Source organism: Pelodiscus sinensis, chromosome 23 (assembly GCF_049634645.1).
Source record: "Pelodiscus sinensis isolate JC-2024 chromosome 23, ASM4963464v1, whole genome shotgun sequence".
NCBI classification, from domain to species: Eukaryota; Metazoa; Chordata; order Testudines; family Trionychidae; genus Pelodiscus; species Pelodiscus sinensis.
This window is the reverse complement of record NC_134733.1, coordinates 11597722-11625470: the sequence shown is the minus strand read 5'-3', so window position 1 is coordinate 11625470 and position 27749 is coordinate 11597722. Positions and strand designations below refer to the sequence as shown.

At 43.0% G+C, this 27749-nt stretch overlaps 1 protein-coding gene across 2 annotated transcripts; it reads right to left on the bottom strand.

The window, feature by feature from the left end:
• Positions 1 to 4231: 4231 nt before the first annotated feature.
• Positions 4232 to 26521, bottom strand: EXOSC10 (exosome component 10). Of its 2 annotated transcripts, none has more exons than XM_006127046.3 (25): positions 26335 to 26521; positions 24092 to 24228; positions 23458 to 23581; positions 21509 to 21613; positions 21022 to 21184; positions 19888 to 19999; positions 19486 to 19561; positions 18968 to 19078; positions 17965 to 18108; positions 17200 to 17390; positions 16101 to 16257; positions 15235 to 15383; positions 14773 to 14823; positions 13816 to 13927; positions 12993 to 13043; positions 11953 to 12031; positions 11629 to 11750; positions 10908 to 11003; positions 9119 to 9193; positions 8573 to 8660; positions 6892 to 6965; positions 6252 to 6420; positions 5688 to 5749; positions 4981 to 5057; positions 4232 to 4417 (listed from the first exon to the last, which is right to left on the bottom strand). In XM_006127046.3, the coding sequence occupies exons 1-25, from the start codon at positions 26485 to 26487 to the stop codon at positions 4387 to 4389; spliced, it is 2709 nt and encodes a 902-aa protein (XP_006127108.2). In that variant the 5' UTR covers positions 26488 to 26521; the 3' UTR covers positions 4232 to 4386. The 2 variants fall into 2 exon arrangements, with proteins under 2 accessions (XP_006127108.2, XP_006127110.1); XM_006127048.4 differs by lacking the exon at positions 26335 to 26521 and adding an exon at positions 24772 to 26171.
• Between the last annotated feature and the right edge of the window lie 1228 nt (positions 26522 to 27749).

The following is a 27749-nucleotide window of genomic DNA, read 5'->3' as shown; positions in this document are numbered from 1 at the left end:
ACTCGAGAGAGAGATCTTGGAGTCATTGTGGATTGTTCACTGAAAACACCCACTCTGTGCGCTGTGGCAGTCAAAAAACCAAACAGAATGTTAAGAATCATTAAAAAAGGGATAAAGAATAAGACAGAGCACATCTTATTTCTATATAAAACCAACCATATCTTGAATACTGTGCACAGATGTGGTTGCCTCATCTCAAAAATGATATATTGGCATTGGAAAAGGTTCATAAAAGGGCAACAAAAATGATTAAGGGTTTGGAAAGGGTTCCATTTGAAGAGAGATTAAAAACTCTGGGACTTTTCAGCTTAGAAAAGGGAAGAGTGGCGGGGGGGGGGGAACGGACGACTATGGTAAGAGGCCTATAAAATCATGACTGGGGTTGAAAAAGTGAATAAGGAAAAGTTATTTACTTGTTCCCATAACAAGAACTAGGAGTCACCAAATGAAATTATTAGGTAGTAGGTTCAAAACAAAAGGAAGTTTTCCTTCACACAGCGCACTGTTAGTCTGTGGAACTCCTTGCCAAAGGAGGTTGTAAAGACCAGGACTTTTACAGGGCTCAATAAAGAACTAGATAAATTAACAGAGGTTAGGTCCATCAATCGCTATTAGCCAGGATGGTTAGGAATGGTGGCCCTAGCTTTTGTCACAGGCTGGGAATGAGTGACAGGAGGGGGATTGCTTGAAGTTTCCCTGTTCTGTTCATTCCTTTGGGCATCTGGCCTGGCCACTGTTGAAGACAGGATAGTGGGATAGATGGACCTTTGGTCTGACCCAGTATGGCCCTTTTTATATAGATATACTATTTTAGTAATGTTCCAGTAATTTTAAAAAGATTAGTGGGACATTTTCCTAGCATCTGTGAAAGAATGCACCTGGTTGCACAGGAATATATCATGTGTATAGAAGGCAAGAGCAAAATATCACTCCTTTCCCAATAAACTTGTCTAGATCTAAATTTTAGTGATTTTAGTAGCCAGTATCGGTTGGCAGGAAGAGATGCTTTTTTCTAGGTTCCAACAGGAATAAGTGTTATTCCTTTCTAAATGGACTAGAGTTCCTGTCATAGGCTTGCAGAATACTGGGACAGAGTGGAACATAACCCCAGGACAGTTTTAAATCTGGAGGCATTACTATTGCTCAGGCCTGACTATTGCTCATCTTTGGCCTCAGGCCTTTCAGAGACATAGGGATGTATTACTTAGAAGTCAAGATGAAATTAAGTATATTGCATCTTTAGAAGAATGGTTACATACCATCAATTGCAAATGTTGAGTATAACCCATACTATATTTCCCCCTGATTAGAGCTATACAATGAACATGAAAGCTCCACAATCCATTCTGGCTACTTAAATGGGTTTTCTCAGTAGTCCGTAGGTGTGCTGTTCATATCTCTAACACATCACTGATCTATCTACCTTCTCTTAGGCATGAGTGAACACAGGACTGTGACTACAATAGTGCTGAATAAAATATTTAACTAATTGCAAGGCAGGAATAACTCCAGGGTGTTTAATATCCTGCTAAGTGGTTAGTTTGAGGTCTTGGGGCACTTTACATTCAATAGTATAATCCACCCTCTATGATTAGAACTGATAATTAAAGAACTTAATGTATGTGTGATATCCAGAAAGCCTCCCACACAAATACTTTAGAACCGAGGACTGAGTTCTGCAACTGTTACTTCTACTGAGTATTCATGTGAACAGTCCTATAAAAATCTACTTGTGTAAGTGCTTGCTATTCAGCAAGAGAAGGATTGCAGAATCAGATGTGGTATCAAGAATATTGTACCTGAGGATAGAACCACAAAGGGACAATGCATACACTACTTCCATACAATAATATTTAAAGTTACTGGTGTATGTTTATTTTCTAGTGCTTTCTGTAAAGCGATTTGATATGACAAACTTGCTATACTAAAAATTCAATATAAAAAACTATGGCTATTACAGATATGAAGTGCAGATTTATAGAAGGGGTCAACCACATGTACATGAATGGATATCTTCTCTTTACAAAAGTACCAGGTGACTAAGCATTACACTTTTATATGAGTGGATTACTGTACATATGGGTTAAGATATTAATAAATGACAAGTGATTTTGGACACCCAACTATACACATCAGAAAGAGTTCAGAAGCTAACCCCTGAAAATTAGGTCCTGTGGAAGTGAGATCCCCAAGAACTAAGGCAAACCCCAAAATCACTGGTCACATGAAAAATATCCAGCTAAGATTTTTCAAAATGATTAAATGTTATGAGAGGATATTATTGTATCTGGGGATACATCCAGAAATAGTACAAGACACATGGCACATTTTCAAGAGCAGACCTTGGGGAAAAATATGTAAGAATTAAACTAAGAAGTTATCCAAATTGATTTTTAAGCAAAAAGGCTTCCTTGGCTAGTTGCTGTTGATAGAAAAAAAGTCCTTGCAATATAAAAGTGTAGCATGAAGACTGCATCTGAAGTATAGCTATAATTAGGTGGATAAAGCATGCATGAATTTACTAGTCAGTCATATTCATTAAAGGCATTTTTAAAACCTATAACAAGCTTCAATTCAAAATGGGGAAAAAAGATCAAGATGAAAATTAAGTCAGCCTTTGAAAATGTTACATTGTACATACTTCTGAAAGGAGCAAAAAAGAAGCACATAGAAATCATAAGATTATTTAATCCATGCAGCCAATGGGTTTTTCAATAGATTCACTGATACATCAATTAAAAAGATAGAAGAGGTGGCAAAGCTGAAGGGGAACTGCAATTGGCAGCAAATGTGTGGAGTAGGCTCTGGAATGGCATATATTCACAAAGAAAATTGCTGCTCAATTGCACCTCTTCAAAGACATTCTGCAAGTGTAATATTCAGCCATGCAAATGGTTTTTATGAACAGGAATGGGGCCAGCTCTGCTGCTGTAAGGTGTAATTTGCCTAACACTATTCATGGAAAAACGAACAAAACCCATTACACACGTCACTCCCCCCCCCATTTTTTGTATGTGAAATAAAAGTTCCCAGGTTGGTATCTTCTGAAAAGTGAAAGGATCTCTTTGAAGTTACCACCTCTGCTTGTCACCAGGCCTAGATTAACACTCAGGGTGCTTCTATACAGCACCCTAAACTCGAAATAAGATACGCAATTTGTGCTACACAAATTGTGCATCTTATTTGGATTCTATTTTGAAATAGCTTATTTTTAAATTGATGGGTCTACACAGTGCCAAATTTCAAAATAATGCACTATTTTGAGACATCCCTTAACCCTTGAGGAATGAGGGTTACAGGGATGCCAAGACGTTAGGATGCGGGGTAGCTATTTCAGGACACCTCTGGTATCCTGAAATAGCCGTGCAGTGTTGACGTACCCTCAGAGACTAGGCTCAAAAGATGGATAAAAAGAGAGCATCATTATGCAGGTCTGGGGAAAATGGACAATGAGAGTAGGAAAGGAAGTAGCACCCCTGGTCAGAGCAGATAACCAGGAGTCCAAAGATCAGAATTCTATCATCTGCTCTGCCACTAACCCAGTGTATGACTTTGCCAAGTCACTTCAACTTGATACTTCCTCATCTGTACAATGGGGACACTGCTTACCTGTCTCACAGGAGCATTGCCAGCCTTCATTTGTCAATGCGTGGAACAAGCTTTGAGATTCTCAGACATTAGAATACAGATTAGCACAGGAGTGAGCAATGTCAGATAGATTCCTTCAGTCCTCTCAGTTCTAACCTTCAATCTATTTACATTACTTTTAGTCCTTGTGTTCATTTCTGTAACAGTCAAGCAAAGCAGTCACTGCTAGTTTTCATTCAATTCAGAAGTATCTGCACTCCTCTCTTAAAAGCATTGGAATCATTACTGCTTAGGAATCAAATGCATTTTCTACATTACTGTGGCTTGCAAAATAAACAGGCAGTTTGGCGTCATAGGGACAATCTGGCTCTAGTTCCTCTGCTGCTATATTTGTATAGGATTTGTTCCCCTATATTGGTTCAAGTCACAAACATTTGCACATTTATTTAATCTATTATTTCTGTGCTGGCATTGGAAATATGAACTGGGTTAATCCCACATCCAAATGACATGCTGAAGTCTGCTCTTCCAGACAGCGGAGCGTGGCCATACATTCCGCCTCTCTCTGCATTTGAGGACACCAAATACATTTTCCAACAACTTTAAAAAAATGTAAATATAATAAAAGCCAAAGACAAAACAATTAAAATTGGTTTTCCCCTTTGGAAAAAAAGTTTTAATTACTTTAAAAAGATTTCCATACAAAAACTGCAGCACTGATAGATATTTGCCTCTGCACAGTTTGACAACAGTGACTTTTTTGTTCACTAGCCGTTCCCACAGGATCTCTTACAAACACTATCTTTTTGGCCAGTTGTGCCGGGAGCCCCTGCAAAAGCAGAGAAACCAAATGAAATAGCTTTCATTCTAAGTTCACTTGAGATTTAAAATGTATGAAATGTTAGTATAGCTGTACTGAGAGGGTGTTGAAACCACCTCTCTTGCTTTCCCCCCTCCTCAAGAGAGAAGCAAAGTAATGTTGCTCTTTTACCGCTGCAAGAGATTTATGGGACCTTACTATTGCCCCTCAGGCCACCTCCCTCATAAATTGTGCCCAGGAACTGCAAGCTAAGTATCTTGGGAATTAACCTCTACAGAATCTTCATCTGAGCCACCACAATTGCTTTCCTTTAACTCCCTGGTTAGACATGTGCTTCCTCTGTACAGTCTGATCTTTGGTCCAGGGCTGCATCTCTCATAAGATTAGCACCACTGTGGTCTCAAGATTTCAGACCTTCTGCCAAGGGTTATCTTTATTCACTTTAATCTTGTACTAGATTTTGGTGAGCTGGACATCAATCTGTATGGACAATAGCGGCTTTGCCTATAGCTCCAGGGCACTTGTCTGGGGGAATACACTATTACTTTGCAGAGAACCTTTCAACAACATACCGATCAGTTTTCCCTGCCAAGTAGGACATGCTTTTATTTCCAGCTGGGTGTTGAAGTTTGTTGGCTCCAGAGAATTTCTATATGAAAGGAAAAATGACCCACCATTGCATTAACAAAATATATTTCACATAATACTTCTACTCGCATCTAACTCTGTCCTGTCTATCACACCTTCAAGGAATACTTTCTGCTCATTTTAATGAGACGATATTCCTGACTAGGAGTTTCTGCTTGACATTTCTGTCTACATATTCCCTTGAGATTAAGTTTTGACAACTAGACAGCGGGGCTAGTACAGAGGGATCCTGATCAGGACCTATCCCCTTTCCTTCTCCCAGATTCATCCCCACCATTGTGCTTCATTTTATTCTACATCTCACCTTTCTCTGTGGAAAGAGTTAGAACGGACATTGAAGTGACTGCACAGGAAGCTGCATTTTCCACAGTATTGCTTGTAAACTGATCACTGGTTAAACTCTAAATATAGCTTTAAATGAAAGATAAGCTTGTGGGTACCATCCTCATATCAGTCAAGAGTGGTAGGAGGAGGGTATACAGGGGAAGAAGGCCTGTAACAAGCCTTATGGATCAGTGATCAAAAGTCTGCATCTTAGCATTGAGTAGTTATTAGGGGAGGTTTGGCATGTTGTCTAGGGCCACAGCAAATCACCTTTATTTCCGTTCCTCATTTCAGAGTGTTCCCTTACCTTGCCTGTGTGGGCCTGCTTGGCTGGATCAAACTGGGATGACTGCTTAGACGTGCTGTTTCCTGAGACACACACAGTGGAGAATAATTGCTATTAGAAAGGTTCTTTTAAATACCCAGTAAATTCACACCAGTAGCAAGTGCCCTTTGGTTGTAATGAAATATCCATGACTGTCCTTCCCTCACTATGAAACAGAGTATACTGCTAAGGCGAGAATAAGCTTTTAAATGGATCCTCATTACACCTGATTCAAGCCTCCCCTATTTTCTACCGCTGCAGGGTTGAATGAAATACATTGCGCTATTGTGCAGAAAAAGGAGCCACTGCCTCTGGTAATTCCAAGAACATTTCAACTGGTTTTGTAATTACATGGATGGATGGTGAGCAATCCACTTCACCAGGCCGATTTCTTTAAATCGTTCCCACTTCTTCCATTAGTGCAGGGCAAAGGCATTACTGTTTGGATGTCACTGAACTCTACACACCCACACAGCCTTTCCATGGCTCAGTCAGGCGATGGTCTCCATCGCCTGCAGCCTTGTAAGTGGGGGGTCCAGCTCTTACCAGCAAACACTTTGAAGTTAGACTTGCTGTAATCAAAGGGGGTGAACTGCTTTGGTGTTTCCTGCTCCTCTGGCTGCTGGGAGGCTTTTGGCCGTTTCTTCTCTTGTTTTGGCATTTCTGATCCTGGTTCACTAGTGATTCTCTCCCTCTTCTTACTGGCCTGTTCCTGCTGTAAAAACAACACACCCAAGAAAGGAAATGTGATAGCCTGGTCATACAGGGCTCAGATAGAAGCTGCCATGGATACTGTAACAGGAGTTGGGGAAAACATTTCTGTACTGAGATCCATGGTCTAAATTGCCTTGCTCCCATAGCTTCTCAGATTAGAAATACTGCTGACAGTCAAGACCAGAGGCCTAAATCTATTATTGCTCTATGTACACATTTTCAGGGGATCCTGAGAAAGAGTAAGACAGAGGTAAGGCAATGGCAAGTATTCTCTAGGATAGAGGAAACTTGAAAACAGAGTAGGGTGAGGCCCAGCACAGATTTCCTGCGGTCTGAAACAAGAACTGTTGCTGCGTACAAGGTCAGAAGCCCAGGAAAGTCTCATGTGCCTTGGATTGAGGGCACAGAGTTTATATTTGTAAAAGCTAAAGGCCAAAGATGCTTGTTTTGTCCTTCACAAATTTGTACATACTGCAGCTTGCTGACGGACTGAGACACTATTCTCTGCTGTTGCTTTGTACTCCTTCTGCACTTGTTCACGAGCGGCTGTGAAAAGAACAAAACAGCACATGAAATTTAGCCAAGAGAAATGCAGGAAAGCAGGACTGTGTTAGCAAAGATGGCTCTCAAGAATGAGGAGCTTGTTTTGCTGTGGTTATCTTCTTACACCAGATACCAACATAGAGATCAAACTTAATGATGTGACTCTCATTTATCAAAAAACTCACAATCTAAAAGGGGTCATGTCCCCCAGACTATGATAAGATAGGACCCTGCCATATCTAGATTAGGGGGAAGTCAGCTGGCCAACTCCTCAGTATTGTTGGGGGTGGGAAATGGCTTATCTCAAATCTCATTCTGTCCTAGCTCTCTCTAACCGCCTTTCCCTGAAAGACTCCCACCTACTGAATAAGTGAGAGCATCACTCAGAAAACTAAGGCACCCCTGGTGGGCTGGCTGGCTCTTTAGAAAAGGTTTTGGGTGTCTAAGACAATTGACTAATTGCTGTTCTGCCAGAGTCTTCTCTACCAGAGGTGTAACACAAACAAAGAGTTAGGGGTTTTTGGGTAATAACAGTGCAGATTAATGTGCCAACCTTCAAAAACACTGGATACCTGCATTCAATGTGGAACAGGTTACAGAGGAAGTGAATTTCAAGAATTCAGCTGGAATACATATAATTTAGCACCATTTTCAGTCTCTGGTTAGAGAATGGCTAGTATGCAAACTAAAGGGCTACTGCATGTTAGTATAAACGCACTGGGCAAGCTACATTGGGCCTTGTTCTGCTGACTGTATCAATTCTTCAGTTTCAAACCACAATATGTTTTAGACAATTACGAATAAAAACAAATTAGACAAAGGATTGTGGTGGCCTGCCATGCCGAAAGGAAACTATTTAAAACAATGGCACTCTCAACTATCAAGAAATCAGATCTGCATTTGATTTCCAGTCCTTATCTTATGCTCCCTGTAAAGGCAGGGAATGCTATGGATATATTGCTGGGGAGGAAGGAAGGAGGATCTCATGTCCATAGGCAATGAATATTGTAGACAGTGAGAGGCTGAGCCTCCCCAAACAGCCTGGTGTGGCTCCACCCTCACCCCACTGCAGGAGTGCTGAGAGTTCCTGCTCTTTTCTGGTCCAGAAGGCCAGGCTTGGGTTGGACTGGAGCCAGATGGCCTGCTGTCAGGACTTGGGTGAGAGAGGGCTAGGGCTGATGCCCTGCCTGGTGCTCTGGTTAGGGTTGCTGCTGTGGCATTGCCCGCTTCATGCAGGGAGCTCTGCAAGCCAATGCTCCCTTCCTGTCCCAGGCTCTGGAGTTGGATGTGCTACAGCAGCAGTGCCCAACCCATGCTCCAGAACTGAGGCCAGGGGGTACTCTGGGATCTAGTGGAGGGGCAGATGGAGAAAGAAGGGGCTAGCTTTCCCTAACTACTTGTTCATTTGCCACCCATGCTCACTTCATTTACTGCTAACTGTCAAATCAGCTAAAAGTGGTATTGACTGGCTCTGAAAGGACTCTTGTTCAGAGTGCCTCAGCTTTAAAAAAAAAAAAAAAGGCTTTAGTTAAGATGCAGGGCCTGGGTTTTAGAAGATCCACCTTCCTCTCCCACCCCTCTCAATCTCAGTCCAAAAAAGTGGGTATTACCTCTCTGCTGCATTGCTTTCTTCTTGGCTTCTTCCTTTGCCTCTATCTGCAGTTGTGTCTGACTCATCAACTTCCACCGATTGCTGATCTGCATCAAAAGAAAATTATCCAGGATCACTCACTCTGAAGTCAGACAGAATTGGGGAGGAGATTACTGGCATTCATTTTGGAGTACAAAACACCAAACATGACTACAAGGGAGATTAATATTGTTGCATGAGCCATAGTTAAAGTATGACTTTTTTTGTAAACTCATAAGCCACATGTATTAGCACCAAAATACTCAGGTCAGGTATGGGTTCTAGTTGTAATTCAGTGTTTTGCAATGTGGGAAATATGAGTTGGAGGATCCTTTGCTCTTTGGAGAAGAGGAAAGCTGTAGAAGTCTGAAACTTCTCCCCATTTCTGGGGAGAAAGGGAAGCAAAACGAAAAAAATAAATCCAACTAATGTTATGGCCCTGGTAACTCAATTCATTTGTAGTGACCTGTTTTTTTCCCACTAGGAGTTGAACAGTTTTCAGAAAATGTGGCAAGTAGACACTCACTTCATAAATTTTTGAGGATGGGTCAAACTTTGCTGATTGAGAGATGTGGGCAGGGTTCTGTTCTGAAGGCAGATACTAGGGAAAAAAAAGACATTTCTTTGATCACAGCATGCTAGAGGGTGCAGACAACATACATTACAAGGGAAGTAAATGAGGGCTGAGATGCACACTTAATAGGTGATAAATGAAAAAAGTTCAAAATTTGAACAGTTCTGAAGAAAACTAATGATTCAAAAGATTGCCAGCTCACATCTGTCCAAAATCACAAAACTTGCGGTCAACAGAAATATTTTTATTAAAAGTAAATCCAATGGAAACACTTTTTGATAACATTATCCTCCACTTTGAAGTCCAAACACACAGGTAAAATACATTTCAGTACATGGCAAACCAGAAATGAAACAGATTCAAATCGAGAGAACTGAGTAGTTTATTTTCACCAGGAAGCACAGAAATGTAAATACAGTAAAACTCCATTAGTCCGGCATCCAATGCTCTGGGACTCCTGATGGTCCGGCACCATTAGGAACCCGGAAGTGCTGGGGCAGCTGGACAGGCTTCCCCCATTCAGCTGCTGCTGAAACTGACCAGCAGCTGAATCGGGGAAGCTGGGAGCAGAGCAGCTGGGGTGCTGCCGGGTTGGTCTCGTAGCGCTGCCCCTCGGGGCTGCGGGACCAACCCGGCAGCACCCCAGCTGCTCTTGGGGACCCCTGGGGCAGAGCAGCTCTGCCTGGGGCTTCCTGGAATCAGCCGCTGATCTGTTTCAGCAGCGGCTGAATCGGGGACCCCTGGGGCAGAGCAGCTGGGGTCCTGCTGGGTTGGTCCCGCAGCGCCGAGGGGCGGCGCTACGGGACCAAACCCGGCAGCATCCCAGCTGCTTTGCCCCAGGAGTCGGGATTCAGCCGCTACTGAAACTGACCAGCAGCGTCAGTTTCACCAGCAGGCTGAATCCACACGCTTGGGGCAGAGCAGCTGGGGTGCTGTGGGGTAGGTCCCGTAGCGCCGCCCCTCGGCGCTGCGGGACCAACCCGGCAGCACTCCAGCTGCTCTGCCCCAGGGGTCCCCAAGAGCAGCTGGGGTGCTGCCGGGTTGGTCCCGAAGCCCCGAGGGGCAGTGCTACGGGACCAACCGGACAGTACCCCAGCTGTTCTGTCCCAGGCGTCCCAAAGAGCAGCTGGAGTGCTGATGGGTTGGTGCCGTAGCGCCGCCCCTCGGCGCTGCGGGACCAACCCGGCAGCACCCCAGCTGCTCTATTGCAGGCATCCCAGATTCAGCTGCTGCTGAAACTGACCAGCAGCAGCTGAATCATGGACGTCTGGGGCAGAGCCGGACTATCGTAAGGGGGGGGACTATGAGGGGCCTGGGGTGGCATCCCCTCCCACCCCACTCCAGACCCCTGATAGCCCCCCCTTCTGATAGTCCGGCATATCTGATAATTCGGCACCCCTTGGGTCCTAAAGGTGCCGGATTATCGGAAGTTTACTGTATTGTCAAAGATGAAAAACTAGATTAAAAATGGTTTTAATTAAACCTAACAAATACTTACTTTTTTAAAAAACTGTTTTTAACCTCTTGTAGACAAATGGATGTTCAGGAGGCATTTCAAGTTGCAAAACCAAATCCCATTGTTTTCCTTGCAAAATGCATGTAACCCAGTGATTCTAGGAAATGAGCAGTAGCTGATATTATGCTAAGCTCCTCTAACCCTGCCCTGTGAAAATTTCTTCCCTTGTGGACCTATTGCCCAGTGAACCAGCTGTCACTACAAAGTATATACTGTGCCCTTTACCATTCGAAATGGATTTTCAAATGACTCCATTATGCGTCGAGCCTTCTGCTGTGCGACTGTTAAGTTCTTCTCATTCCCTTCATCCACATCAGGTTCCTTAAAGAATGCAGAAAACACAGTAGCATATAAAATACATAAGTTACATACAGACTGTATATAAACAATGATTCAAGCACTGTTTGTTACCTGATATGTGACCTGAAGCTTTTTAGGGTTAGTAAAAGTCAAAGACATCTAGGATACCCCCAAATACCAAAAATCGATACACCATCAACTAGGTTTTGCTTATCCGGAGAGACAGGGATAAAGAAGAGGGAAACAGGATGGGGAAATGAGGCAGCAGAGTTTTACTTCTATACTTGACCACCCCATAAAATTGTGTTCTGTAACAGTACTGATTTCACACCTGCTGCTTGTTTGAGTAAGTATGTGAATTTCCAGTTGGATTTTTGAGCTCCTCAGGTTATCACTCATATAATTTCTTAATTCACGTAAAGGCACAGCATGGGCAATGACCCTGGGACTGATGAGCTAACCCACAAGCCAGCTTCTTACTTGCTGAACTTGGTTATGCTGTATACCTGACAGGGAACACAGCAGTATCTCCATGGATATCCTATTTCTCTGCAGCTACCTTTGGTGCAGCGTTACTAGAATGCTTCGCCAATTTATCAAAGCTTTATTTTCTGAAACTCAAATCCTTCATATTACTGGATCTTACACTGAATATACTGATGGTGGCTGTAGCAACAAGACATGCAGAATTTGGTAATATTCTTGTGCTGTCCCTCTCCCCATCATTGTCTGGAAAGAGAGTCCCACATTCCAAAACTGGTGCAGGTTCTGTAAAGAAAGAAAACAAGGTTTCTGGTTTTAAACACTGCATTCCTATTAGATTTGTGTTTTGCTATGAGCTTCCTGGCTTTGTAAATGAGCTTAAACTGAGGTGGAATGCTTATTTTAAAGGTGTCAAAGAATAAAGCCTATTTGATTTTTTTCTATATTAGCAGAAGTGAGAGGCTTTCCTCCATCCTTCCCAAATTACCTAAGTTGGAGAAGTTCTGAATATCATCCAGAGGAACATGTGAATTGTCATGAGGTCCAAACAAGTGATTCTCCAGCCTCTGAAAAATAAATGCGCATTACATATGGGATCAATACAGAACCTTGCTCTAAGACTCTTTAAGGGCATTTAGGGTGTGTCTAGACTACAGGGTTTTGTTGACAAAAGTCCACTTTTGTCGACAATACTATACCTGAGTCCACACTACCGCTGAGTTCTGTCGACATAACGTCGACAGAATTCAGCAGTTTTGTCGACGCTGGTAAACCTCATTTCACGAGGCATAACGCCTTCTGTCGACAGAAAGCGTTATTGCATGTAAACTGTCCTTGCGTCTACACTGCCATGTCGACAAAGCAGCTTGCTTTGTCGACAGAACTGAATGTAGTGTAGACGCTTTGTCGACAGAAGCTTTGTCGACAGTCTCTGTCGACAAAACTTCTGTCGACAAAACCCTGTAGTCTAGACGTACCCTAACAGAGTAGAAAATGACAGGCTAATCACAGTTTAAATGTATGGGCGATATTCTGAGATCAAGTATTTCTAATATAGTTCATCTGCTATTGCACAATAAATGACATCAAAAGGATGGCTATACAAATGGCTATTGGCTAGCAAGAATGCTTTGCTTCATAGACACAAGATAGATAACTGCAGCTGCTGCAGTTACTCATTGGAAATTTTCCTTTAAAAAAAAAAATCAGTCAATGTAGATAACACACATACGTAAACTTTGTCTAGCAACTGTAGTATTTACTTATCAAAGACTTATTTACCATAGTCTTGGAGCTTTTAAAATACTGACTCATGACAGGTACTTTTATAAGCATTACCACACACAAGGATAAAACAGGGTTGAAAAGACAGATTTGTCAAATGGAAAAGAACTAGTCAGTGAACTTAGTTAAACTAGCTAAAGAAAAATTACAATCTTCATGCTTATGATGTGGGCTTTCCCTATGGCAGTTTCTAGGAGTTTATGGTTTAACACATGAGCACGGCTAGCATGACATAGTCGGTACCTCTGGGTTGGGCAGAGATCCTTTCTTCTTTACCCCTGTTTCAGTTTCAGACTAAAAGGGGACAAGAAAAAAAAAAGAAAATGACTAACTTAACTTTGAAGCATATAGATCAGCAGCATACATTTCCTTTTATCAGTATTTTCAACAAAGCTGGCAGAAGATCAGTTCTACCCTTTTCTCCCGGGGTGTCTCTGTGTAAGGATTGGTAAAATGATGAAGTTGTTCACATAGCAAGGCTGTTTGTGCTTAGAAATGGCTTAATTTCACTGTAGGAGGATGCACTCCACTGCAGTGACAGCAGAAGTGTGCTGACATACATTAAACCTCATTCCAAGCCTCTAGGTTGGGTGTGCATTTCTGATTTGCCAAATATGTGAGGCATATCATTGGTGATTTTTTATGTGCATCCAAAATGCTCATATTCCCTTGTACATAATATCATGTGTGCATAAAGTGGAATAGGGTCATGTCCCAGAAACCTCTTAGATTATTGTTTGGCTCAATAGTGAATATTTTTACCATGTTACTCCTCTAGTTCCCTTAAGAATCTGAACTATTTTGAAGTTTGCAATGATATTTCAGGGTGGGAGGGGAAGGCCTACAAGAAGTACTTTTGCTTGCACTATAGCATCCTGTTTCAAAGCGAGGTTATTGTCTTACATACAAATGGCAATTCCCAGCAGCAGTCTTGCACATGTAGACTATTCCTAGATTTCAATACCTATGAGAGTAAGAACCTCTCGAGGACAAGGTGCAAGAGAAATTTCACAATAAAGTCCATGTCTTTTGGGTTTTGTTATGTTTTGGTAGAAAATTCTTGTACCTTGAGCAGTGGCATCTCCCGGGCCTGTTGGATGAGGAGATGCATTTCGTTGATTTGCTGGCGGACTAGTGGTGGGATTGGATTGCAACAAGCAATGATGCCCTGGGGTTCTCTAAAGACATAATAAATTAAACCAAGTTTGCTATATTCTCAGCTTATAAATCAAACATCCACAAGCAACGGAGAGTCAGCCAGATGTAATCAGAGGCCCTTGCTTCACTGATTAAGTGACAGCAGATTAGTCAGTCACTTTTTATCCAGTACAACTACCAACATGTGCACAAAGTGGTAGCAACACAAGGAAATCTCATTAGCTCAACCCCATCATGTTCTTTCTGTATCCAGCTTCAATTTCACTTGTCTAATATCTATTTTCCTTACAGAGGCAGTGTGGAAGGTTTTGAAATCACAGGTGCAGTTTTATTTTCTTTCACGTGTGGATGATAAATTGTGAGTACTAAGCCTTAAAAAAAAAATCCTGTTTACAGGAGAATGTTTTTTTTTTGGGGGGGGGGAGGAGAAGGGGGCGCATCCTGAGGGTCTGGCCTCACACATTTTCTTTTACAAAACAGAATCAACAACTCAGTGTTAGTGAAATTAATCTCCTCCTACAGAGTATTGGTGGATAGCTTATAAAAATGGAGAAGCAATAACTGGCAGCAGTATGACCATGCTTTGCATTATAGCAGGTTGTCCTGACATGAAAACACATGTATTTCATAGCTATCTGGCTTATGCTTGAAGAGCTTACCATTTTAATTCTTCTGTGCACTGAATTTCTTTGCCTTGAAGAACTGAAGGCAAAAGCAATGCTAATTGCTGGGAGCAACAAGCTAACCACAGAAGTTTTTTTAAAAAGGGGTAGGAGGACCTGGGGTAAACTTGTAGGACAAGCAAATGACATTTAGTTGTACAAAAAAAAAAACCCCAGAAAAACAAAAAGCCAGCAATACATACTTGGGCAGCTCCTCAGCTATCTTCAGTAGCATATGGTTTGGTAGCACATACCTGCAACATAAAGAGCAGTAGCAATGATAACATGGCATTCTGTTAAGTGTTAATCAGACTTGTTCACAAAGAAATTTCATGGGTACAAAACAAAACAACTTTTACCACTCTGCAACAGATACAAGTGTTGGAGTCAATTAAGGAGAAATACATCAGGACTGATCTAGAGAAGCACAGAGGCAACACCCACTCTTGCCCAATATGTGGTTTCTGATTTGAGGTGTAAGAGAGCGGAAGAACAGATGGGAAGAAGTGGTGCCAGTAAAGCACTGAGTCTTTTACTGGACAGCATCTTAGATACAGAGGAAGCACCCAAATCAACCACTCTTAGCAGATCCAGTGTTTTTTTCTATGAGCTGTACAGCTCTGCAGAGATCCATTTAATACTGTGTCTAATGAATGACTTCCTACCCTGTACTCTCATCCTCTTGGCGTGACATTTTGTCCCTCCAGGCAAATAGCAATTTAAAAGCGGTTAGCTGCTGTGTGTTGAGATGCTTTTTCTGTCTCCTGTAGAGCTCAAGGTAGGAGTCCTCTGAGAAGATGGGTTTGATGTATTTCTGAACAAGAAGAATGAGAGAGATTGGTGATCAATATCAATCAGAGTCATGTACAAACTCCCTTTAGCACTTCCAAGGCTGTGTTTTCTCAAAGCACAGAGAATCAAGCACCCAAGAGAAGACTGGATGGTTTGCCACACTGGCTAAAGAACTCAGGACTGAGAAGCACACTTAACATTTTACCTTAAGCATTTGGTGTTGACATGTTTTAGATCCATCCATGCTCATTTTTGCATTTTAATTCAGATATATGAGCCAAGAAAGTTTCCGAGTTCAAGAGCAGCCAGAGAGATATCAGATCTTTAAGCCTTGGTAGATCAGAAAAATCACTCCCCTCTTGTTCTCACTAGGCAGCAATTATTTGCCATAAAGTTACAAGGGCCTCCAATTTGGGGCTTTCATTAGGGGTATCCAGAGAAATATGAGTAAACATGGACTTGAAAAGTATCAGCCTCTTAACATCTACAGGCTGATTTCGACCAGCAGCAGCAATTTTGAAGACTGTAAAAGGTCTAGAACACTTAGAGATCCCTTAGCTAGTGGAACAGCTGAGCCCACACTAGGTGGGAGCGGAGTGAGAGTGCAAGCCTGTAAGACTATTTCCAGATATAAATATTGAAAATTAGGGATTCTGTCAGAAGGCACAAACGTGCACGCTTCCCATCCTAGATATTCTGTATTCTGACCCAGATAATTGGTTCCCAGGTGAAGATTTACCTTCAGGCAGATGTCTCTGCTGCGCTGCCACACCACCTGCAGCTGAGTGGGCTGTCCATTTCCTCTCTCCCACAATGCCTCTCTCACTTTATCATAAATGTAGAGAAGGTAGTGAGTGTCATCTCGGGCGTACTGAATCATTTCCTCTGGCAAAGGGCTGAAAGCAGAGAACTATCACTGTTGCACAAATGGGTTTTAGTAGCCCATCCATCATCCCTGCAGTGCCCTCTGCCACAGCATGTAAAGACAAACTACATCTGGGGTCCACCCCAAGAACAAATCCAGAAATTCACTAGATACCTTTAATCAGAATCTCATTTGTGGGCATTATTACAATGATTTTCTTCACCGGACCTCTTGCCTATATCTGGGAGACTTGCCTACATCAGGATTCACTGGGGAGCTATTCAGAATCAGATGGTAGGGGACACCTTGTATAGTAATGTGGCTACCACAGTACACCTGCATACTGCCCCAGTGCTCTTTGCGGACGTGCAGATCGTGCTGCAGAGAGCATTCTCCAACCTATAACCTATCACTCGGTTCCTGCACTGATTTACATAGGGTTTTGGCTGGAGTTTTACAATTTTTTAGCTATGCATTTGCTACAACAGAATTGCAATTTTAGAATGCTAGGCTGAGCAATGCAGAGAAGGTGGCAGCAATTACTTCTTCAAAGAGGTGGCAGCTTGTCATAATATTACACTGCAGTTAAGCACTATTCCTTCTGCATTAAGGCAGCTTTCAAAAGTCTTTTGTTGTGCTGATTTTAAAACACGTATGTTATAGCATTTGAAGAGCTTAATGCTCACCAAAATAAGGGGCTGAAATAGATAGCGCCAAGCACAGTGTACTGTAGGCAGGAGACGTACATACCAATCTCAACCCTATTCCACAAGTCTGCTAATGCATGTCAGCTCTGTTTTGAAGCCCTTAACTTTTATTCCAGTCCTTCGGCACCACAGTACTAACCCAAAATCCCAGTGAATTAGGTGTTTTGGAGGTAGTTGAGAAGTGAAACATTCGCCCATTAACATGTAAACAAGTCCCAAATGTGACCCTTAATTCTACTGCCAACATATCAGAACCAAACTTTTACCGAATCCTCCAGTCAGCTAGCTGATACCGCTTGTCAGCTTCTACTTGACAATAGAGTTTTAGCAAGTGGTCCAGGGAGTGTCTGCCAAGGTTGAGGAGACGGGCAGCCTGGTGAGTATCAAACATATTCACTAAATACAGACCAAAGTCTTTCTGTAGCCACTCCACATCTGAGTCGGCACCATGAAGGACCTGCAAAGCAACACAGTAAGATGCATCAGAAACAAGAATGAAAGATGGCAGACTGGCCTTTGGGATTATAGGAAAACCAATTTCACTCAGGGGTCCTGAGGCGTAGCTGCACCAGAATCAGAAAGTTGTGTCTTGGACCAAGACCTCTTTTCTGGCTTTTCTCCTTTCATTGTGAGTGGCACAACAGCAAGTACCTGGTGTCACCCAGACCATGTTTCCACACACAGTCCTCTCAACCGACAACTGATAAACTACTGAATATTTATTCCCCCCCTCATCTCCCTTCCCAAAATATACAGTAAATCAGAAGTTTGGAGCTAAGAAGATGCCTGCTAACTTCAATCACAATTTATGGTGCTCCCGGTCCACTCCCTCCTGCATTTACACCTTTTTATTTAGCAGGCAAGCTCTTTGGGGGCAGGGACCTTGTCTTCATACTTGTCAGTAAAGCACCTATAGTCATGAATATCAGAAATGGTACCTGGCTAAGAGGATTAAGCATGTTTTGGACAGGGCTATGGCAAAAGTAAGTTCTCCTGGCATAATTCTGAATAGGTCGCAAGCATCTACTGACCTTCACAATGGCAGGGTCTGTGAAGGCCTCATTTAGAATATACATGTCACTACGCAGCTCCAGGGTGTCAATAATGAAATCTTCCATCCGAGTGGAAATCTGCATCAGACAAGTCAAGCCCAGGAAACTCCTATAGGAATGATGCTACCAGACAAAGAACAGAAGTTAACTTAGGGTATGTCTAGCACTGCAGAGTTTTTTTAAAAAAAAAAACACCTTCACTTATGTCCACACTGCAAATGCGTTTTCAAAAAAATTCGAAAGTACAGATGGGTTTTTCCGACATTGGTAAACCTCTTTCTACGAGAAAGAAGCCTTTTTCCCTAAGAGCTCTTTCGGAAAAAGGAAAAAGCACAGGTGTCCTGGTGGCCATTCCATCCATAGTAGTCATAGCTGAAATGCAAGATAATTCGAAAAAGCAGGTTGCTTTTTCAATGCGCTTTTGCTGTGTAGATTCTCTCTTTCAGAAGATTTTTCAGAAGATCTCTTCCGGAAAAACTTCTTGTGAAAGAAGCCTGCAGTCTAGACATAGCCTTAGAGTCCTTGCAGGAATGGTACTATGAAACAGAGTGACCAAAGGCAGAGGAAAATGCAAAAAATTAAGGATTCTTCTAGGCAAAAGTTAATGACATGAACAGATTTTGGGTCTTTGCAATCATTGCTACTGTCTTAATAATACATCATCCAAATTAATTTTGAATGTGGTCCTTTCCATGGGGCTCAACATAACCCAGAGGGTCACAGGAGTAATTCAAAATACACGATACTCAATACAAAGCTTATTACAACAGAATCAAGTCTGAGAAGTTAAAATGTCATGCAGCCCTCTGGATAATACAATGTAACAGATGTCCTACGTTGGACCTGGGACATATCACCTAACTCAACATACAGAGGATATGGTACACAAAAGCAAAAGATGAGGAGAACTAGGATAATAAAATGTGACCTACTAAGTGCTAACTCAACATACGCAATTTAAAACAAAAAGCAACACGCTTACCTCCAGATCCACAGCAAATTCTTTGCAGCTTACAAGTTTTTCATTCAGTTCTACCAACTCATCCAGGGTGGAGATAAAATGGCAGGGTGTATCCTGAACAGGCCTGTACATCTGACAAAGCAAATTATTACATAGCTCATGTGGGAACAAACTGCTCTCCTCCCACAAAATCCAAAAGTTTCTGAATTAAAGACTGCTATCAAAGGGCTCCCTCCTCCCCCAGGCCGTAACTAGGCTATAAGCAGGGCCTTCTGCAAACTAAGGATGTGAAATGGTTAACCGCAGCTCCCTACCCACCACAGGCAAGGGGCTGCTCCAGCTTCACGGGGCCTGCTTAGGCAGAGGGTGTTCCAGCCCAGCCTGTCCACGGCTTCCCTGCTTCCCCTTTCCATCTGTTAACTGGTTAAACACTACAGTTAACCAGTTAAACAGGATTTTACATCCCTATTGCAAACTGATTAGCTACTTCTTCCAGCATTTTTTCTAGATTCTATTACTAATTTAACCTGAGCACTAACCTGGAGTTGGGGTTTCTCAAGAACTGCATCTGGTGGAACAAAGTGCTCCAGTTCATATTGATAAGGATGAGCAAACCTGCATGAATTTTAAAAAAGGAATGTTTATCATTCCAATCAGCTTCACTGAGCAAAAGGCAGCAGTTATCAAAAGATAATCTTTGTGAACCACCGCAGTTCGCCTAGTATTGACCAGAAAGCCAAGCATAGGGGAGATGTGTTACACATAGGGTTAAAAAAATTATGAATATAAATGAGGCAGCTACAAGTGAAGAAACATGCATATACACTGACACACAGAAGAGCTACGAGGTACTGCATGAGACAGGTACATGCATAAAAGAACTGCATATAAAATGCATGTAAATCTATTCTATTTCCAACACTCTTAATTTAATTTCTTACATGTCTTGTTCAGTCTGCTGAATCCTCTGTTGATGGAGGAAATCAGCTAGAGCAGCTGGTACATCCAAATCCTCAGGACGCTCCTTTCGTTCCCGCCTGCTTTTTGCGAGTGCTTAATAATCAAGATTGAAAAATTAGACAAAGCTACAAATAATGCATATTCAAGTTTTTCTCCCCAATGTCTAACCTAAAACCCATTAAATCATTAAGTACTACTAGAAACCCCTGAACACTCCTGGCTTTCTGCTTTTAAACACACAATGCTGCTTTTAAATACAAGATTTCTATCTGTGTCTCATTTTATAACACAGTAGTAGGTACGACAAGGACATATGTCACCCTGCAGAGACTAAGTAAGATGAGCAATACTTTCCCAGACCTCTGCTGAAGAGGTTGTTATATAACAAAAAATGTTAAAAATTTAATCAGATGGGGCGTGAGCATCTTAAGGATGAATAATTCTGGCTGCCAAACACTGCTCCGCAATGGAAAGGCAGCTAGCAGCTATACCTCCATTATGTCTACTGTTAGACAGTGATGAAAAATAATAAATCCAAGTCAAATCAACTGTTGGTAGCTACAACTGCAATTGCATTTTAATGGAGAAATGCTGATTGGGCTAGCAACAGAATGACAGATCGCAAAGACTTGGGATGTTACTGGAAGGTGGGGGAGAAGAACTACTGAAGCTTTATTTGTCTTGTCTCCATTATTTGGATAAGAAAGCCAAAACAAAGAAGCTCACATCAATTTTTTTTATTGCACCAATAAAAAGAGTGTTATTTCTTCTAAGCTCGGCAGCATTTATGGATGAGCTGATACTGCTTGACATCAATAAGAGCCTGATTCCTAACTTTAGCAGGAGCAGCTCCAAAACACATTTTGTATTACAGATTGTTAATGTGCACCCACAGACATTTTATACAGACTTGACTAATAAAAAAACAAGATGCTCACTGCTTACAAAGGGTTTTAGTATCCTTCTGAGATGCTCATTCTTTAGACTCAATTTCTTCTTGCTTGTGAGGACTGGTTTCTGTCTGATGTTCGTATTAATATTAATTATTATTAACACCTAGCTCATCTTGTATGCTACCCAAGGTAAACAAAATCCTCTTACCCTGGCCTCCTTACCTTCAGGCAATGGTTTCAGAGCATTGGGTTTCACAAAAAGCTTAGGTATGAAGGGGGTGTTGGAATTGTCAATCTTCTCTCGAAATCTGAGCTGTGGTCGAGTGATATTCTTGGCATGTAGCAATCGGAAGATTTCAGACTTTGTTCTGTGGGATTCTCCACTCTGTTTAAAAAACAACGTATCTGAATGGATTTTGAGATAGTCTATTAAGACTTGCCTATATGCATCTGAATATTAAGCTCAGACAAAAACTCTCCTGAAACTAGGACACAGTATCTAAGGCCTATACACCAGCATCTAAATTAGGTGCCCCCAGGGACCTGACATCAGATTAAAGAGATCTATGGGCATAAAGTGTAGATTCGAAACCAGGGGATCCTGAATCTGGAGTAAAGAGAGGCTACTGAACTCCTAACTACCATCACAACTCAAAGTCTAAATAAAAAGCTCAAATTAATTAAAATCAATTTACTGTAGAAGTTTCACCTTGCGGTTCCAACTGGAAATGATCGTCTTTGGGACTTGCATCCCTGCAGGAAGGATAGGTTGCTGGTTCTTGTTCACTCCTGCTGCTTCATCTAGTAAAATACCCTGAAATTTGGGAAAAGAAGTATAAGCAAAACTGTATGAAACATCTAGTAGTTGGCAGTCTGCCCTGCCTGAAAGAAGAGAAATGTGCAGCTGTCGCCATGTTCATCTCCTTGGAATTTTGTAATGGGCAAGAGTGGCCAAAGGCTAAATATGAAATCCTAATGTTAGAGACTGGGAGAAGCAATTGCCAAAGAATCAAAGTTGAATTTCTTCAGAGATATTTATGTGCTGATCACCCTACTTCCATACTTTCCTCTCGTATCTTACTCTACACTCTGCCCGGTTTTGAGATAGGCTAATACAGAGTTAATCTTGCATCTAATTTGCTTTTCAAAACATGATAAGTAAACAGCTCTCAGCCATGCTGAGAAATTAACCATTATTATAATAGAGGTGGCACCATTATTATTATTATTATAGTGGCTGAGGCACTGGTCTGGGAGTCAGGAACCCGCCCCCCCTTTTATATGATAGCAGCATCTAGTAACCCCAACTGATATCAGGCACATATCATTCTAGGCACAGCATAGGCAAATCATAAGAGCGTCCTTGACCCAAAAAGCTGATAGTTTAAATAGATAAAAGGTTGTAAGGAAAGCTGAGGCCCACAAAAGTAATATGATTTGCTCGAGGTCACACCACACGTTAATGGCAATGCCAGAAATAGACTTGGAGTGCTGGATTCCCAGCCCCAGATCACATGGCATTTCTTAAGCATGTTTCACACTCACTTTGCACAAGCATAAAGATTGCATGAGGTTCCAGACAGCAGAGAATAAAATTGTGGGAGGCTACAGTACCATAGCCGAATGTGCCATTACTGAGGTCTAGGAAGCGCTGATTTAGATCTCTGGTTTAAGAGACTTTACTTTTGAATGCAAGTGGCACTGTGGACTCAGCCACATGGTCAATTTAATCAGCTACCAATCTGTTCTTCTTTATGGTTGGGGTAACTATTCCAGCTCCCTTGCTCTCTTGGAGTAGTTATGGAACATCTATTCTGGCAGATGTACACAAGCAGCCTTCTCTCTCGTTTGCAATGGAAATGTTTGTTTGACTATGTCTGGTGTTTAGGAACAGTTGCAGCCCTGATTTCTATTCTTTCTGCTGTGTGACCTAGAGCAGTGGTCCCCAACGTGGTGCCTGAGGGTGCCATGGCGCCCGTCAGGCCATTTCTGTGCACCCGCTGAGTGATGGGGCCAGCCCCGGCCCTGGGCACGTGGTGCATGGGCAGTGCCAGCCCCTGGGCACATGGCTCAGGAGTGGCACTTGCCCCAGGAGTGCGGCGCATGGATGGTGCTGGCACTGGGCACGCGGCGTATGGGCGGCCCCGGCCCCATAGTGTGCAGCTTTGGGTGGCCCCGCCCCCGGGCCTCCGGCACGGCCCCAAAAGGTTGGGGACCACTGACCTAGAGAAATCACGTGTTCTCTCTGTGTCTCTGCTTTCCCTTCCACCATTTGCCTTTCTTATTTAGACAGTAAGTTTTCCAGCCAAGGGGCAGTTTAGCTGTATGTACAGCACATAATACAATGGGTCCCAATATCTATTGGTGTCCTTTGGTGCTACTGTCATACAAGTAAGCATTCTTGCTCAGTTCCACCCTACTGCTGATTAGAAATGTAGAAAAAAAAATGATAGCTCAGAAAAATAACTTCCCATTGGATTTAATTTTTTTTTAAACTAGAGATATCTAAAAGAGTTACTAGAAGAGGAAAAAAAACGTTAAAAATGGAAGTCTGAGAATGAGGAACAAAGTGTAATTACTAAATATTGCCATTCCAAATCCTATAGAAAGCAGGATCTACTGAATCATTACAAGATTAAAAAAAGAAAGTTCTCTCACCACTTTTTCAAGAATTACATCATTGGAATCGACCAGCAAATCAAATTTATCTTCCAGCTCTGTTGCTTTGTTATGATCTTTCACGTGACTCCGACAACCATGATATTGCATCACCTTGCTCATACTAATAAAACAATAGTTCAGTTACTCTTTAAATGACATTAAAAGCAGGTATTCTGAAAACTGGTGTTATTTGTTAAGATCCTTTCTGAGCTCTGGCTACTCCGAGACTTACAAAATCAGACACAGACTCCTTAGATACTGTTGTAAGAACTTTGAAAATGAGAAGCTATGAGTAAGTACTAAGTATTGCTATTAATTTCTTTACTGGGTCTATGGAACTTAGATTGGGTCTTCTGGTTAAAAAGTCACCTTTCCATCAGCCCATACCTACTCAGTGGCGCACCTAAATTGTTACAGTTACTTTACAGAGGTAAAATGAATGACTCCATTTTTATTGTTACCATTTAAATTTCATGAATCAGAAAAGCAGCTGACGTTTTTAAAAAGCAACAGAAAAATTGTAATAAAAATGCTCATATATTGTTTTATTTTGAAATTTGCAAAGAAGAGACTTCTCTGTTCCCTAACACAGATTTTCACCACTGGCATAAGAAAGCTAAAAAGTCCTTACCAGTGAAGCAGCCTATCACCTTGTGTTTCACAGTATGCCCGGAATCCAGGAAAGCTGCGATAGAAGTCATATTCATCTCCAGGCTGAGGTAGCCCATTAGATGCTTTAGTTGCAGCGACCACTGTGCCAAGCGCATGCTGTTAAAAAGCATCACACCAAGAAAATATAATTCCACAATGTATTTTCATTTTTTGATGATCTTGCCAGATGAACACCTTCCTCGCACTTACATTACTATTACAATCTCATTCCTCGCACTTACATTACTATTCCTAAACCAAGCCACAACTAGGCCTTTTTAACCAAGAGTGTTTACAACTATTTCATCCTGACTTAATTAAACTAATACTAAAAAAATAAAAGAAAAACCTTACACCGAAGATATTTTGATTTAATAAAAATATGGGTATAATGGCTACAACTTCAGAACTAGGAAGTGCTGTCTCTAAGGTGGGGGGGGATTTCTCAAATGTCATTGCACTGTGAACCCTTTCTGAACTGAAACCTGAATCCACCCAAGTCCCACCACCATAGGTTTTGGCCCTGGATGGTAGGGCTCAGGGCTGAAGCAAGTCTAAGCCAACCCTGGTGACCACATTAAAATGGGCTTGTGACCCATAGTTTGAGAACCATTGCTCTAGGCCATATCTAGACTATAAAATTAAATCAATCTAACTTACACTGGTACACAACTGCTGGAATAATTGCATCGCTTGTGCATGTTTACACTTTGCTCCTTGTGTTACTGGTGCATTTGTATAGATTTTACTGTCACTGTGAAGCATTTAGGGAAGCTAGTAACAGTCTATACAATAATGTCATGTGTACACTGTTACTGAATCAATGTAACTACATTAATTTTGATTCTATGCTACTAAGTGGTGAAATTATTGGGGCAGTTAAGTTGGCAGGAGTGAAAGTCTGGACACTTTCATGGTTAGGTCAATGTAAGATGCCTTGCATCAATCTAAACTCTGTTGTGTAGACCTTGTGTAGCTCAGATTTTGGTCTATAAGGTGCATGGGTGAGGGAACATGTAGGAATTAAGTTTGTAGTGATGGCAACACTATGGTTTGTAAATCAATTTGTAGAACACTCTGTCAAGCTTCAGTTAACAATTCCTTTTAAAAGTTCATCTATATGCTAAAATTAAGGTCTAACGGTTGAACACATTTTGAAAGCCATTCTTGCTGTACCATAGTGATAATTTAAGAATACAGAGAATCCCACCACACCAGTGCTGCCAAATTTGTGGGTTTCTTCTGAATTTTTCCTGTTAAGACAAATAACTAAATTTAAGGATGCTTTCAGCACCACAGCCCATTCATGAGCTACTACAGGTGTTTATGTCCTATTTATCTCACCACCATGATTCTAGTTCTCCAGACTCCCCTGCAGGGAATGCCTTAGCTCAGTGTTTGAGAAAGGCTGCGGAGCCCCAGGGCTCTGCAAGGTTGACAAACTGGAAACATCGATAGGTACAACACATACAATCAGTGGACCGCTGGGGCTCCGCATAAATTTTTACACATGTAAAGGGCTCCGGAGCCGAAGACGTTTGAGAACCGCTGCCGTGGCTAATTTGAAAGGTTATGCGGACAACTTCCCAGGAATGGGAAGACAGTGCGATATTCGGAAAACAGGAGACTGCAGCCGGGGCCCACACAGACAACAGGCCCGCGTGCACGACGCTAGTCCCAGGGCCCGCGGCTCGCACCGCTTCATTTAACAGGCCTGCAAACGTGACACAAGTCAGGCCAGTGGGCTGCAGGGGCCCCCCTCTCCCAGGGCAAAAGGAGCTAAGGCGGCGGCGCCCAGACACCGGGAGGCCGTATCGGAGAGGGAGGGGCGGGCAGACAGGAGCTGTGGGGGGGGGGGGGGGGTAAGGTCCGTCACAGCTCCAGAGGCTGCTGCAGCAGCGGGGCCGAACCCCCACGCAGTCGCCCCAGGCTCCCCCTGCCTCCTCCGCGCAGCCGCGATGGGTGGCCCAGGCGCAGCGGCGGGCTCAGGGTCACTGCTCCCGGCCCCGCTTCCCCTCAGAGCGAGGGCCCCGGGGCGGCAGGGCCATCCTCCATGACCCGGCAAAGAGAATGCTGGGAAATCCAGTGCAGGCAGCTTCCCCTCAGGCTTCAGCATCAGCAGGGTGGGGGGAGGGAAGGAACTACAGTTCCCGGCATGCCCCGCTGCAGGGTTTGCCGCAGAGCAGGCTGGGAGTAGTAGTCTGCAGCGACTCCTTCACGCACCTTGACGAAGGAGTCAGCATCCCTGAACCCCGGTAGAACGGTATCTGGGCAGCCGCCCGGCGGCTCCTCCGTGCTGCCGCCACTCCCCGCGTCTATTAGCTGGCTCGTCTTAACGGCTGCGCTGCGACTCCCGCCTCCGCCGGCAGCCGCCATCTTCCGCGCGGTCCCACGTGACGCGTCAATGGCTTAGTCTCGCGATAACTGAACCGGAAAAAGGGTGGGGGGAGTGTGTATGGTGGAAGTGTTGCTAGACGCATGCGCATTGAGGTGTGGGCGGCAGACTTGCAGGGTCCCTGCCTAAGAGCGGTAGCGATGCAGCCGTGTTAGTCTGGTCTAGAGCGAGCGAGGGTCCTGGAGCGCCCCTTGCGGCGTGTTCCGGGGGCGCTCAGCCCAGCACTGGCTATACGCCACCCTCCCCCCCATTTGAGCTCAGCCACTCTCGGCCTAAGCCAAAGCCGCTGTGACCTGGGGAGTAGGGCAGGTGCCCGTCTGGCTGAGCTCCAGGAGCCCCTACTGCCGGCTGCCCCACCTGCGGCCCTCGGGCAGCGAGCCTGTCCCGTACCACGCCTCCCTCTGGGCAGCAGCTTGGCTGCACCTTGGAGGGTGTCCACGCTGCTCCCCATCGGGAGGGCTTAAGCCCTTTCTGTAAATGGACATTTCCTGCGACAACCCGGTCTAATCTTGACCAGGCTGCAGCCTGACATAAGGGCACGCGGGTGAGCTGGCTTTGATTCCTGGAGTTTTCTGTACAGGTTAGATGCGTGGCACACACTTCAGTCTACCAGCAGATGGAGACTACACCTCAGCTTCTTACCAGTGACATTCCTCCACCAGTATACAATCTTGGGGAGCTGGTTCTCTCAAAGCAGGAATGATGAAGATTAAAACAGGTGAAACTTTTTTTCCCTATCCCTGTCCAGACACTTGGACTGTGTCTAGACTGCATCCCTTTTCCGTAAAAGGGATGCAAATTAGACACATCGCAATTGCAAATGAAGGGGGGATTTAAATGTTTAGATGCCATATTCCTTATTTTAATAGGAATAAGGGATCTTTCTGAAAAGGCTTTATTTTCCGAAAGATCCGTGTCTAGACTGGTGCTTTTTTCCGGCAAAGCTCTGAGCCGGAAAAAAGCGGCAGTTATGTTTATGCAAATGAAGCGGGGGAGATTTAAATTTACGGAAAAGGGATGCAGTCTAGCCACAGCCTTGGTATTTCCCATATATTTCTGTGGCTAGTGTAGTATTGGATACAAAATGATAATGGATCTTTCTAACCTTAGCATCTTCGAATCTGTATCAATAGAAAATGTTTGCTAAGAAGAAACAGCATAACCACCATCCCTTCCCCATATACACCACAATGATAAGATTAAAATTCTATGTACTTGGTCTCTCAGAATCAGTTTCTTGTAA